The sequence below is a fragment of the Plectropomus leopardus genome, chromosome 12 (genome assembly GCF_026936395.1).
Source record: "Plectropomus leopardus strain MGB_pleo_1.0 chromosome 12, ASM2693639v1, whole genome shotgun sequence".
Taxonomy (NCBI): Eukaryota; Metazoa; Chordata; class Actinopteri; order Perciformes; family Serranidae; genus Plectropomus; species Plectropomus leopardus.
The window spans coordinates 15111710-15126090 of NC_142187.1; the positions used below are offsets into that span (position 1 = coordinate 15111710).

Below are 14381 nucleotides of genomic sequence, written 5' to 3' on the forward strand. Positions count from 1 at the left end.
TGGGTTAACTGAAGTAAAATTTTGAATGCAGAACTTTTATTTTTAAGAGTATTTTTTTACACTGTGGTATTGTTTTCTTTACGTGCACAAAAGATCTGAATACTTCTTCCAACTCTCTTGAAATCACATCTTACAAAGTTTGTGACCCTATTTAAAATACTAATAATATTACTTAATTATAAAAAAAATATTTAAATACTGCAGAAGCAGAACCATTTTTTGATAACACCTATCATAATATATTATGTAATAAAGTATGATCAAAACATGTGAGACTTATGGCTGAAATTCCTCAACAGCTCACAGAATTTGTTCAAACATTATATTTTTAAAACAGTTCTTAGGATTTCTCAATTGTTTTACAACCTTGTGCGGCAATGCCTAACATCAGACTGCTCAATAAAACTTAGTCATCATCCCATTAATCAGAGCACAAATCACTGTGTTTATAACGGGTAATAATAACACACCCACAGATCAGTATGTTCATTCAGCTGTGAAAACAGAGCTGGAGTAACAGCTGGAGAAAGATGAAACAACACAGTATGTTTCTGACAAAGGCAGATATTATTTAACTCACAAACAACACATCATCCCCAATCTTCCCTCACACACCAACACTGCAGCCATTAACTTTACATATTGCTGATGCTGATCAATTACAAGAAAGACAAAACCATCAAGTCCCATCCCCAGTCAACCTCTGGAGAGTGTCACCGTGGAGGGACTCTGACCGGAGAACATAATTCATACGTCTACCCGACAAGGCCTCTGCGGCGTTTTTATTATGTGGACAATACTCAGTTTATGAGTGAGGATGCAGCGTTGTTGTCCACACCAATAAATATTTGAGACACCACGCCGTAAGCACAGACAGAGCCCAGTCTCTGAGACATATGGCTTGTGATGACTGTGTCCCTGAAGGTTATGTAATGCAGCAGTACGTCTTCTCACTGAGGTGTGACATGTCATGCACCGGCCCCAGTGGAGAAGAGTTTAGTGTTTGTCCTCCTGTGGTTTCTTCACAGCAGCTCCTCCTCATCTATCTGGCTCGGCAACTCAAAAGTAAACTGTCACTGTGACAGTACTTTGTTTGTACCGCAGCTCTGGTTGTCAGCAGGTTTACACAGCATCTGCATGATCCTTTGATGATCAATGTTAAACAGGTGACTGTCGTCCTGAGGTGCAGCCTTCTACAAAGCAACTATGCGCACTTACAATTACGCACATACAGTATACGATATTGGAGTCAGTACTTCTATTTTATGCTTTTTTCTACTGTTTACCCTATTCCAGTTTCTTGACATTTGGTTAATCGTTATTTTGCAAATTAAGATTGTTGTTATAGAATAAATTTACCAGCAATGTAGTTAAAGTTATATCAACCCTCACCAGCTACATGCTGCCTTTGTGTTAATGCATTAAAAACAGTGATAAAATAATGTAATAATCATTAACATATGGCATTTTGGGAGGAACCGTTCTGAGCATTTTATGCCGGAGAGACCTAAATCAAGTAAATTATGCCAATAATATATACTTATACAAGAGCAGTAGCAGAAAAAAAAGAAAAAAATATGAGTTCTTCCTCCATCACTGCTGGAGCAATTCAACAAATACTTTGATACTGTCTTTGAATTTTGCTGCTATAATATTTAAAATATGTTATATTGAGTCAAAGAAGATTATACAAGCAGTATATTTTGTGTCAATGCTCATTTCCTTCTACATAAAAAAAGTATAATAAGATGATATTCATGTAAATTCACTAATATAAAACAGGTTGTACTTCTAGTGTTGTAGTTTGAGGTTGAAACATTATCAAAAAACAAGAAAATTATATATATCATTTTAGATCAATAATACATTTAAAATTAAGCAGGGATAAAGGACCACATGGACTATAAGAGGCCAATAATGACTGATTTATAATTAAAATATTATATGTTCATTCGGAGCTGAAATGCTTTCTATGTACTCTATGTTCATCTAATTTTTGTTGTTGTCGTTTTTAAACTGTATTTAAATGACCTTTTATACTGAACTGTTTTATGTCCATCCTTTCTATCTTCAGGGGGAGCTTGCAAAATAAAAAAAAACATAAAATAAATCTAAAAATAGGGGCATGACACAGATTAGATAGTCTAAGAACAGTGATTCACCACCTTTAAATCTGCCACATACCTCTGTACCTACCACCTTAGTAAAATTCAGGGGTCAACTGATTTTCGGTCTGTCCGAATATTAGGGCTGAAATTTGGCATTTTGTATGGGCGTTTTATTTTACAATTTCTGATCAAATTAATCAATGCAAAGAAAGTGTCAGCATGGGAGGAACTTTCACTTTGTAAAACCTCAGGGAGCCATTTTTATTTATTCATTTTTATTCAAATTTTCACTTGACTTTATAAAAAAGGTTGCTGGGAACTTGCTGTATATGAAAGTTTTACTTAAACATTTGCTAAAGGAATTTAAACAAAGCTTTGTGTTGGAGTTTATTTATTCAAGTGTTGACAGAAAGATTTTCATTTTTTTGTAAATACATATCGGTTCCAAATATTGGTTATGGGTGTCATGAACTACTAATAATCTGTATCAGCCCTAAAAAAAAACTCAATATCGGTCGACTCCTCGCAAAATTTTAGCAGGACTTTCACTTTTCACAGGTTTTACTACTTTCACTAAAAAAAAGGCTCTCAATACTCCTTCCTCTACTGAAAAAACTTCTCCATCTACAACAAAGGGTTTCCTTCATCTGCACATTAATTTGAACATACTTTAACCTCTATTTGACTTGAGAGTCGTGTTTTTCCGCGTTTGTGTTTACTGGGGGATGATTTTAGGCTATTAGCATGAGGTAAGGGCCAGTCTGTATGAAGTTTTTGGGTCACGTGTGTGCTAACTGTCCGGGCGGAGAGCAGCAGCCCCTGTGCAGCAGCGGCAGCAGTGCAGCAGCTCCTCTGGGCGGACGCTTCCACTCTAACCACCGCCTCTTTCTCCAACTGCACTGGGACAGATTTATGCTCCAGCTTTTTTCATTTATGAGCTCCAGTCCACCCTCCTGGACCCCTCTAGGACACTGTGACCGCGTCAATGAAGCGTAAAGACGGCATGGGAAGCCCCGTGTACCCGAGATGACCGAGGATTTGGTCCCAATAATCGCTTCTTTTCGTCGCCAGAGAGGGAAACTTAAAACAAGGCTTGTTTTTGGAGCTGCCCTCCTCTCTCCCCGTAGGATTTGATTCAAAGGCGAAAACCAAGATGGCCGCCGATTCCGTGCAGGTAGGAAAAGTTGACAACTGTTGCGAAAAGTGCGCAAACTTTCTCTACGCGTTGAATTATGAGTTAGCGAACACTTTTATTTTGTTAAAAACCGAGTCGCTGTGAGTCGGTGGTGTTGTATCTAAAGTTAAAGGCCTTTGTTAGATCCCAAAGGGTTGTCTGGGAATTATCCATGGATTGAGGCCTGGGAAACAATTATCCAAAGTTACTTTTCCTGAAGTTTTAAACTGTTGGTTTCCTGTTGTGCAAATTAATGTTACGGCTGTTTTTTTTTTTTGTAGAAAGTGTTGCTAGTGTTGCTGTAGTTTAAGTCAACTAAAGGTAGTTAAAGTAACAGCTTTGGAGCCTGACGTTAGCCTGCGTTACTTTGGAGAAATAAACAGTGTGCGCCGTGTATTCATATGTTACCGGTAACGCCATATTTTTCAGCTCTAAAATGCTTTTCCATGATATAAATACAGTTAAAAAAGTCCCATCTTTTGCGTTTGTCCACGGTTTGACTTGAAGTTTTTTTCAAACACAAACCGGATGAGCTTAAAACACCAGCCGCGTAAAATAAGTGAGAAAATGTCTATTCTAACACGCAAATGCGCATATTTGTATGTTAAAAAAAGACATGTAAGTATTGCAGTCATGCCTCATTATTGCCTATGAACAGTCATGACTCACTGATTAATGTGGTTTCAGTTGAGTGACGTCAGACCTGAAATAAGTCTTTCTGTCAAAAACATTGTCCAACAACCCGTCCACAGCTTTATCTGATCACCTTTAAAGTGCAGCCAAGTATTTAGCTTTTTAGCAACATCCTCCAAAAACTGTTCATGTCAAAGCTAGGACTAGTCTGATTACTCACACACTGTTATTAATCTTTATCGGGAGTACTGGAGGGACAATGGTTACAACAGATAACAAAGTTGTGTGGGAGAAATATTAGTTTGAATGTCTCGTATTAATTTGATTCGCCAGGGCTGATGCAGACTGAGGCAACAGGTGGTGACCTGCTGTCATATTAGTGATGCCTTTGCTGAACCAGTTTTATCATAAAATGACCTGTTAACATAGGGCTGGGCAATATATTAATATTATTTAGATATCGCGATATGAGACTAGATATCAGGGGTGGGTGAAAAATTGAGACAGCTGAGTATTACAATACTTTTGCTTGTATTGCTACATGGATTGATTTTTTTAAATTATATACATTTTTAATATTACAAATACAAATTAATCTTTTTGTAGCGTAGTCCACTTAATACAGTTTTCCGGAATTAAATTATTGAAGTGAGATGAACAGAATGAAAATTTCATATTAGATAAAACAGATTTTGAGAAATGCTTCTTTGGGGGTACAATTTTCAGTTTAAAAAAGGTAATAAGTCGTAATTTATTGCAATGCATGATAAGATAAGATCATCCTTTATTCGTTCCACAGTCGGGAAATTCACTTTGTTACAGCAGCTATGAGGTACAGTATAAGCAGCAAAAGAACAATACAATAGGAAAAAATAAATTCAAATATTAAAATGTTGGACAATAAAAAAAATGGTCAGCATATCGTAACGTTCACATTAATATTGTATCATGATAATATCGTATTGTTGGGCCCTAAGTGATTCCTTCCCCTGCTTGGTATCATCTTAGATGTTGGATATTGTAACTTTTGTCTTCTCCTAATTTACATTAAATTTAAGTCATTTTCTGATCTTACCAGACAAGGGGTGCAGCAGTATACTGTGGTTTGGAAATTGACTTTTTTGTACCATGTTCATTTGCCTATACAGGGCATTTAAAAAAAAAGACTTTTTACACACACTTACATAAAAAACAGTTTCAACCTTAAGTTGAAATTTATTGAACTTTTTTTAAAAATTCCTTTAAGAGTCATTGTAACTAATGATGATGATAGTAATTGTGTAATACCGCGTACAGTGAACCATGAGATTTTTGGAGACGATTATCATATTTTGGACATATTTTGCAACCCTATAACAAACTGTTCTAGCCTTTCTATTATTTGCCTTTACCTACTTAGGCATTATATCCACATTACTAATGATAATTTATTTAAAAAATCTCATTGTACCAATATTTTGTGAAAGCACCAATAGTAAACTCTACAATACTGTTACAATATTGATATCAAGGTATTTGGTCAATATTAATATTCTATAGTGATACTCTATTTCCTCCATATCCTCCAGCTCTATGTTGATATTTATTTTAATCACTTAGCACAGGTTTTTGCCCAGATGCTCTATCGATGACATGCATGGATGACCCAGTAGAACAGTATTTTCCACCATGAGGTTATAAAATTTAAATTGTCAGACCAGCCAACATTAAATTGAGTCTGAAAACACCAAAATGGTGGCAAAACAGCTGTAGACTAGACCACCGGAGTATGAGGGCATAAATGGATAAAGATGTCTTTTATTTGGACTCTCATTACAGTGTTGGTAAAGTTTATAAGTAAACCAATTATTAAACCAGGCTGGGTGATGTGAAGTTAAACCAATTTACCATCAAAGCAATTAAATAAAAGTTGACATCACACTACGCATTGCAAAGCTCTCGACACATGTAACCTGTAATATATGATTAAAAGTCAATGGATAATGATAAAAATATATTGCTCAGCCCTAATTACAGTAATCCTCCAACAACGTTATACTTTATATATCTTAATATCCAGTAAACCAAAAGGAAATCAAAGTTCCAGGCACACCAGGACACTCAGGCTGACAGTTATTTTATTCCTAGTTTAAATCTAATAAAGGAGCAAAACACACATCTCAAATGTTGCTACATTAGATTCTCTCTGTGCTTGATTGCCATCAAGTGTGTCTTTTAAATAATCACGTGCTGATTAGAAAATAAGTAAACAGGTGCACTACAGTACATCAACAATAAATGTAAACAACAACAACAACTATAATTCTACTGTGCAAAATGTGTTTCAACATAAATTATGTTTCATAAGATGATGAGGTACAGTGTGTTAGATTACAACAAGAGATGAGTAGATGCAGACCACATCTCTGTAAGTTATAAATACAAAATACAGATAGAGATTAGATTAGGTAAATTAAAATATGTCAGTCTTAATAAGGGAAGGGATGGAAAGGTGTCCTTTTTTAATATCCGTTTAGGTGCAAAAAGGCAAATGTATTTTCTAAATCTCTTTTAAAGGACAGATACAAACGGAAAGACAATTCACTGAATAGACTAATATTACACTTAGCATTTATGGTATGAACTAATGTGCAACATTTGTCCTCAGATGGGCTTCTTTAAAGTGAAAAACAAGATATATGTGCCGTTAACGCCCATCCATTTGGACTCGGTGGAAGTGGAAAGTTAAACTGACCGGGCAAAATAATTGAAGACAAACCTGGCTCTGTGGTCGGACTGTTAGGATTAAGTTTGTTGTCAATGACGAATAATAAATAACAATAACACATGCCCAGCCCTATGTTATATACTGTAGTGTATTTTGCACATTATGACTTAAGAAATACCATCTGGAAGTCATGTATTTATATTTAGCTCAGAGCCAGCTAAACTTTAACATATATCTCCATGGTTTATACGAGTGGACCCAGATCAGCTCTGCAGAGCAACAGGTGCTTCAGTGCAGCGTATCGCTCGTTCTCCTGTGTGACATTGCAGCGTCAGTCTTGTGGACACACAATAAATCCGCTGTCTCCCCAGCTTAGAAATGGCCGTTAACATTGACCTGTAGTGCGTGACATTAGCTACATTTTGACTTGACATGGGATATGTGTAAGGCTCGTGCGAAGGCTGCGTTTGTAGGATCTGCATTTATTAGCCTGCGTTGCTATTTCTGGTTGCAGCAGAGCACCAGGCTGTGGCCAACGCTCTGCAGCCAGCTGTGGGGGTAAGACGGCCCGGTGTCAGGTTGTAGGTTGAGATAGGCCTCTTGTACAAATGGCAAGGGCTTGGCTTTTTAAGCATGGGGCTGGATAGTGGCCTCAACTTTTCCATTGTCCTATTGTGTGAATGGAGCGCTTGTTTTTGGACTTGGAGCTTTCAGGCTTTAAGAGCAAGTTAACCTGCTTACACTTGAGGCTCAGACCTAATGTTTGCTTTTACCTCACAGTTTCCTTTCATGTCTTTGGAGCTCATTGGGCTCTTTAACAAGTTCAGCATGTGTATGTAACAGTTACCTTACCTTTATAAAGATAATATCAACAAAAATCCCTATTTAATCTAATACATTTATCAGCTAATAATTTTTGTAGTATTAAACAAAATGTAGCTAAAATGTTTTGGATACAGTCTTTTCATCTGTTGTGAGCCTTAAACATTTCACAGAGCAGCGAGCAGAGCCACACTGACAAGAACAAGTTCCCTCCATCCATCACAGACTGTATGCATTGTGCTATGAGTGGAAACATTTGCTTACAATTCCTGCTTCACTCGTCTTTGAACCTAATAGGTCTCGAGTTCTCGGCGTGGCGTCACTCCCCTGACAAGGCAATACGTTTGAGCAGCAAAGAATGATAAGGGCCATACAGGTAAAAGAGCAACTCGAGGAAGTGTCGCAGAGAAACAAGACGTGAAAGTAATCCTGCAAATGAACTCCTGCCCTCTTTCTTTGGATGTAGCTTCTCCGTTTGATCTCAAATTAAAATGCAGACCTTGTGGGTCTGTGAGCTGATTTATATCCACCTTATCTGATCGGCCTTTCATGGATTTCCTTGCATTGTTGCGCGGTAAATAGGCCCTTTAGGGTGTCCTCACGCTGTCCTCATACCGCATTGGGCAAACACAGCTACAGTGCAAACAAGTTTTGCTGAGCAGTGAGCTGAAGAAGAGTGCTGCTTTTTTCCCCCCGCACACGATTCTTCCACTTCCAGGAGTTGTGACCTCCATTTTACCTATGAGTCATCAAGAAGCCTCTGGACCAGGATATGTGCAAACTATAGTTTCCTCTGGAGTGAGCACCTATAGAGGAGGGTGGGTGGTTTCACAAGAGCCCGGCGAGAGTACATTTGAGCACATGGAAATCCCTTATTGTTCCGAACATGATTCTTTTCCCAACATAAATCTATAAGTCAGAAGCAGAGCAGCATTTAGCCCAGGTAACTCTTTAGCTGAGGCTGCCAGATCTGACATAGCTTGTCTTGCAATGATCAATTATTTTAGTCTAGGGCCCGACCGATTTCGTAAGCCTGCTGACAAACAAACAAAGAAACTGAATCGAAAGCATAACCTCCTCGGTGAAAGTAAAGGTAATACAGCCTCTGTGGTGTTTTACTGGCTCGTGTCTTTCAGTGATCACCTCTCAGTATTAACTGATGAGTTTTTGTGATTTAAATAAAACTTTGTTTTCCTCATAGATAAAATCAGACTTGGACACCACTCTTGTTCTGAACCCTCTCCAGTTGTCGGGGTGTCCTTTCACAACTTTCTCCTCCACCAAACAAGTTGCTTTCCAGAGGGGAGGCCACAATGGACAGCCAGTGTTGTGTTTTTAACTTGGGTTAATTTTAGACACAGTCCTCTCCGTGGAGTGAGATTAGGTCCCATTCTGGGCTGCTCTGACCTCACAGAGTTAGAAGCTAAGAGGGATTTGGCTGTCGCTGCTCAGACGGTTTATCTTCCCTGTTGATGTCAATGGTCTGTGTGAGAAAGAGAGAGCTGCAGAAAATCGGATACGAGTGGAGTGAATGAGTTGGCTTTGGACGGAGCATCTGCCGGCTATTGTGAAGCCTAACCTCTGTGGCGGAGGATATCGTCTCTGCTGACAGAACTTCAGTGGAATGATAGTTAGTGCGTGTCGGCAGAACATGCGAGGACGGGTTGGTTCAACTGATCTAGAGATGGAGCTGGCTGAAAGCGATGAAGTTCAGGTGAAGCTGTTTTGTTGACTTGATGCAACTTTTTTTGCAACCACATCTCAGGCAGTTGTGATTTTAACAGCAGCCCACTAAACTGAAGCTAATCGCATTACGCCTAAATGTGATTGTTTGGTTTGGCTGCTTTATTTTTATAATGAAGTTGTTATGAGTGCAACAGGACGCAGATTTCGTGGTATTTACAGATTATTGCTGAATGGTATAAGTTAATATCCACACACTTAAATTCTGGCATGGTTTCAGACGGCAGCAGCTCACCTTTACATTTCACATCTTGAGTTGTTATTTTGAGTTGCACACAAAGATTGATGTGAGTGAGTGCACTTTTACACCGATGATTCTTCCAAAGCTTCAAATGTCACAGATATTGAGTAGCAGTGATCGTGTTTAACTAATTGAGCAATTATTAGTGCCAAAGTGATGAAAGGTTTTATATTTCAGTATGTAGTTTGGCCTGTTTGAGCTACGAGAGGCTGAATTGTCGTGGTTTCATAGTTGTAGTCACGTAACACAGTTAAAAGTTTATATTGTGCAACAGCAAATTTAAAATTAGAAGACATTTTTGAACCATAGAATTGTTGAGCTGCGTAATTAAATAGAAAACAATCCGATAAGAGCAGCAACTGGTGATTATTTTCACTGATGAATAATCTGTCTATTATTTTCGCTGAATTGATTAGTTGTTTGGTTTATAAAATGGTTAATAAATGTCAGTTGGTGTTTCCCAAAGTTCAAGATGATGTCCTCAAATGTCTTGTTCCAGAAAATATTCACATTTACAACAAAACCTCACATCAATTAATCGCTTATCAAATTAGTCGGTGATTATTTTGATAGTTGACAATAATTCAGTTAATCACAGCAGCTGTAAAACTGATTATACTCAGTCCCTAGATAATCACAGATGTATTCTGTGATCAACTAGTGTAACGTAACCAGTGCACCACTGTGTTCATGATGAACTTAAAAGCTGAAGCCATTCAGGAAGTGACCGCTAATCCCTCTTTAGTTAAGGTAACAGCTTTAAGGATGCAGATAAATGGTGCCTGACGGCAGCGGTGAAAACACCACGTACAGACAGACTGCAGCTCAAGTTCAAAACACACCAGGACACTGGGATGACTTCAGAGTTCTCAGGTTAGGCTTCCTGTGTTGAAGCTCATGTTTGTCCAAAGATATTGACAGTGCGTTTAAATCAATATTACGTCATTCATTTGAAATATGTTCACTGTAGAACTTGTAAATAGGAAATTACTATTGACCATGATCTGATATTCTTGATCGGATAACAGTTTCATTTAAATTTTGGTGGTAATTATGAAAAACTAAGTGACTGCTGGGATGAAACTATATCTGAAGCTCCTCCTCCTCTTTTCTGCTGAGGCCTCCCAATATGATATTATCATGATGCTTAGGTCGTGATATAAAATTATTGCAATTTTAAATGTTTTGCAAAATATTGTGAGTATTCTGAAAACTTTAGCAACATCCATTTGTATTTAATAAGATAAAGTTTTCAGTCTGTTCATAGTTTGATCATTTTATTGCAGCAAAATGTATGTAGTGGACTGAAAATTTATTGGGTCACCCAAAATGTAAGTGTTATTTGCAGTATTATTGATGTTTATAATTAAAGAAAATACTTGGCTGTTTTTATTTGATTGCCTCCATTGAATGAAAATGAAACTGTAATAATCGGGCCTGTTTTCTATAGATTTACATTCCTTAATAATACTATTTTTAGTGAGTTGTTGTCATGTTTTATAGAATAGTGCATAATGTTCTTAATGCATGGTGCTAAGTGCCACACATTTCAGGGACATTTATAAAAGGATCGGTTATTTGAAAATGTCATTAATGATTCAAATGACTCACAATATATGCAATATTTTTTCAGACAATACTGAATTTTGTAGATTAAATTGTACTCAATTTTGACTATTTGTAAAGGTATCGTTACTTTTAGAGAGTCAGACTAGTCTAATTTTAAACTTCATGTAAGCATTAGGGAAATTAGCGCTATTCATGACAGTGATAAATAATATATGTACATATAATGTTTTATGGCGCAGTAACTTCAGCTGTTTTAAACCAAGGCAAGTCAGTGCTGCTTTCTGTGTATATGGACAAGTTCACTTGGTTAAAAGCTGCTCAGATAAGGCCGATCTACTTGTTGACTGAGTCACTGACCTCTGTATCCTTTCCTCCTCTTTCTCTGTTATTCTGTTTTCCTCCTCCTCCTTCTCCTCCCTTGCTGACCTCCTCTAAATTACATTCCACATCATGCTCTTTTCTCCTCTTTCCTCCTCCTCCTCCTCTGCTGTCCTCCTTCAGGGGGATGCCAGGAGCCAGCAGGTGGCGGAACGACTGGGTCTGGGACACAACCTGGACCTGTCCGACACCATGGTTCAACAGAAGCTGGACGAGATCAAGGAGCAGATACGCCGCGAGATCCGCAAGGAGCTGAAAATCAAAGCCGGTGCCGAGAACCTGCGAAAGGTAAAATCACAGAATATGTTGTTGCCTCTCTCTCAAGGGCTTACTCTGCCGATTTAAAAGGGGCAGTTTATTCATCCCAAAATCAAAAATAAATATTTTGTTCATGAGCAGATGTGAACATTAATGGTGTCCTTCTCAGCTGACCAGTAACGTTAGCAAGCTCAGTGGTGCGAGGTGGGTCAGCAGTCATTGCGCGCTTCCTTCGGTGTGGTGATATGGTTGGCAGGTTTCGTTTACAAAGAAAATAGTTGTTTTATGAAACTGTTCCCAACAAGGGCAGTGGATTGTCTCAAGTGACCACGTAATGATTCACAAGCATAACAGATAAGAGGAAAAATATGTATTTTTGATTTGGGGTGAACGGTCCCTTTAAATGTATGTCCATAAAAGGACAACTGAAGGCATTTTACAATTGTTTTTGATGTGTTCCCCATAATTGGTAAACTGACATTCATGATTAAAATTGAATAAGTTTTCCCTGTTTTGCTATTAGATAAATTAAGTCCCCTCCACTCTCCTCTCCTCAGGTCACCACTGACAAGAAGAGCCTGGCTTTTGTTGACAACATGCTTAAAAAATCTAATAAGAAGGTTGAGGAGCTTCACCAGGAGCTACAGGAGCTCAACGCCCACATCGTGGTCAAAGACCCCGAGGAACTGCTAGGTAACAACAGACACACTGCAGACGCACCACAGACACACCACAGACACAGACACACCACAGACACACCACAGACACACCACAGACACACCACAGACACACCACAGACACACCACAGATACACCACAGACACACCACAGACACACCACAGATACACCACAGACACACCACAGACACACCACAGACACACCACAGACACAGACACACCACAGACACACCACAGACACAGACACACCACAGACACAGACACACTACAGACACGCCACAGACACAGACACACCACAGACACAGACACACCACAGACACACCACAGACACAGACACACCACAGACACAGACACACCACAGACACAGACACACCACAGACACAGACACACCACAGACACACCACAGACACACCACAGACACACCACAGACACAGACACACCACAGACACACCACAGACACAGACACACCACAGACACAGACACACCACAGACACACCACAGACACACCACAGACACACTACAGACACAGACACACCACAGACACACCACAGATACAGACACACCACAGACACACCACAGACACACCACAGACACAGACACACCACAGACACACCACAGACACACCACAGACACACCACAGACACAGACGCACCACAGACGCACCACAGACACACCACAGACACACCACAGACACACCACAGACACACCACAGACACAGACGCACCACAGACGCACCACAGACGCACCACAGACGCACCACAGACACACCACAGACACACCACAGACACACCACAGACACACCACAGACACACACCACAGACACACCACAGTCAAAGTAGCGCCACAGGATTAAGTAAACATTAACCAAGTAGTAAAGACTGTTGGCAAAAGCTAACGCTCTGTACTAATATATCATCATTGTTGTTGTTGTTGTTGTTGTTGTGTTCTTTTACATCAACTCCAGATTCTTTTTACATAACCATTAAATCATGGTATTAGTTTCATATTGCTCAATTAAAGCTTAAATACAGATTTCTTTCTTTTCTAACTCTTAATAGTTATATACCTATACCATAAATGCAAACACTATTCACAAATTCACATATACACATTCATTAAATCATTAAGTTGAAATCAATAATTGTCTTTCTAACTCAGCAGCCGGTCATTTCACTATTATCTGTTTAGGATTGGCTGAGGTCGTTAGCAACTGCCTTTTTTAAGATGCATAAAAGCTTCAAAGTTAACATGTGGGGTATTTACTGAAAAATTTTATGTTGTAGACCAAAACATGAAAGTATTCTAAGCATGTGTATACCACAGACCTTATTTCAGGCCCCTAACCAATAGCTCATTCAAATAAGCCGCCACCTTGGAGACGAGGGAACCAGGAGTGCTGAAGTGCTCACTAATTTCCTGGTTTTAGGACTCGGTCCTCGAACACTCTGTTGGCGCTGGGGTGAGGGACGATGCTTTTGTTGAGGTCTGGTTAGAGTTAGGCATAAAAAGCACTTGGTTTGGGGTAGATAATTATTTGGGTTGAAATAAAGAACATGAGTTTGTGGGAGTTTTCATTATTCTGAATTCCCCATCTAGACATGGCCGTTACTGTGTCACAGCTGTCTTCTTTTTGTAAGGAGAGATTCCCTCTGAGCTTTAAGTTTATCTGGGATTTCGCTCAGGTATAAAGTCACAAAGCAGCAACTTCTCTCCCAAATATTATCATTATCTTTTTATCATCCTGTCCAAGATACTGGTTTACTGCAAATGCAACGTACCGCTGAGCTGTGTCAGAGTTGTGTCAGAACAACAGCTATATGAACACACAGAGCACATTGAGTGTTTGGAGGTGACTCACTCTCCAGAGGCTGACATTGTTACATTCCACATTCCACCGACAGTTACAATGAGCCGTCGATTGTTCCCCTCCGAGGCTGTTGAAAGCCCGCTCCTGTGCATTTGTCGACAACAATGGAATTTGGAGAGTTATCCACAGCAGCAGTGTTCAGTATAGTTTTTTTTTTTTTTTTTTACAGTTGTTGCCTAATACAGCAATCGTTGGTGGCAAGGGT

The 14381-nt window shown here is 39.0% G+C and overlaps 1 protein-coding gene across 2 annotated transcripts in view; it reads left to right on the plus strand.

Annotated features, from left to right (window-relative positions):
* Positions 1 to 2901: 2901 nt before the first annotated feature.
* Positions 2902 to 14381, plus strand: part of pkn2a (protein kinase N2a) — a 33924-nt gene continuing 22444 nt past the window's right edge. Inside the window, exons 1-3 of one of the 2 annotated variants that reach the window (XM_042497407.2) lie at positions 2902 to 3282; positions 11499 to 11663; positions 12191 to 12326. In XM_042497407.2, the coding sequence (XP_042353341.1) occupies positions 3262 to 3282; positions 11499 to 11663; positions 12191 to 12326 (322 nt within the window). In that variant the 5' untranslated portion in view covers positions 2902 to 3261. Of the gene's footprint in view, positions 3283 to 8936; positions 9159 to 11498; positions 11664 to 12190; positions 12327 to 14381 lie in introns of those variants that run through there. The other variant, XM_088085228.1, reaches the window with a different exon arrangement.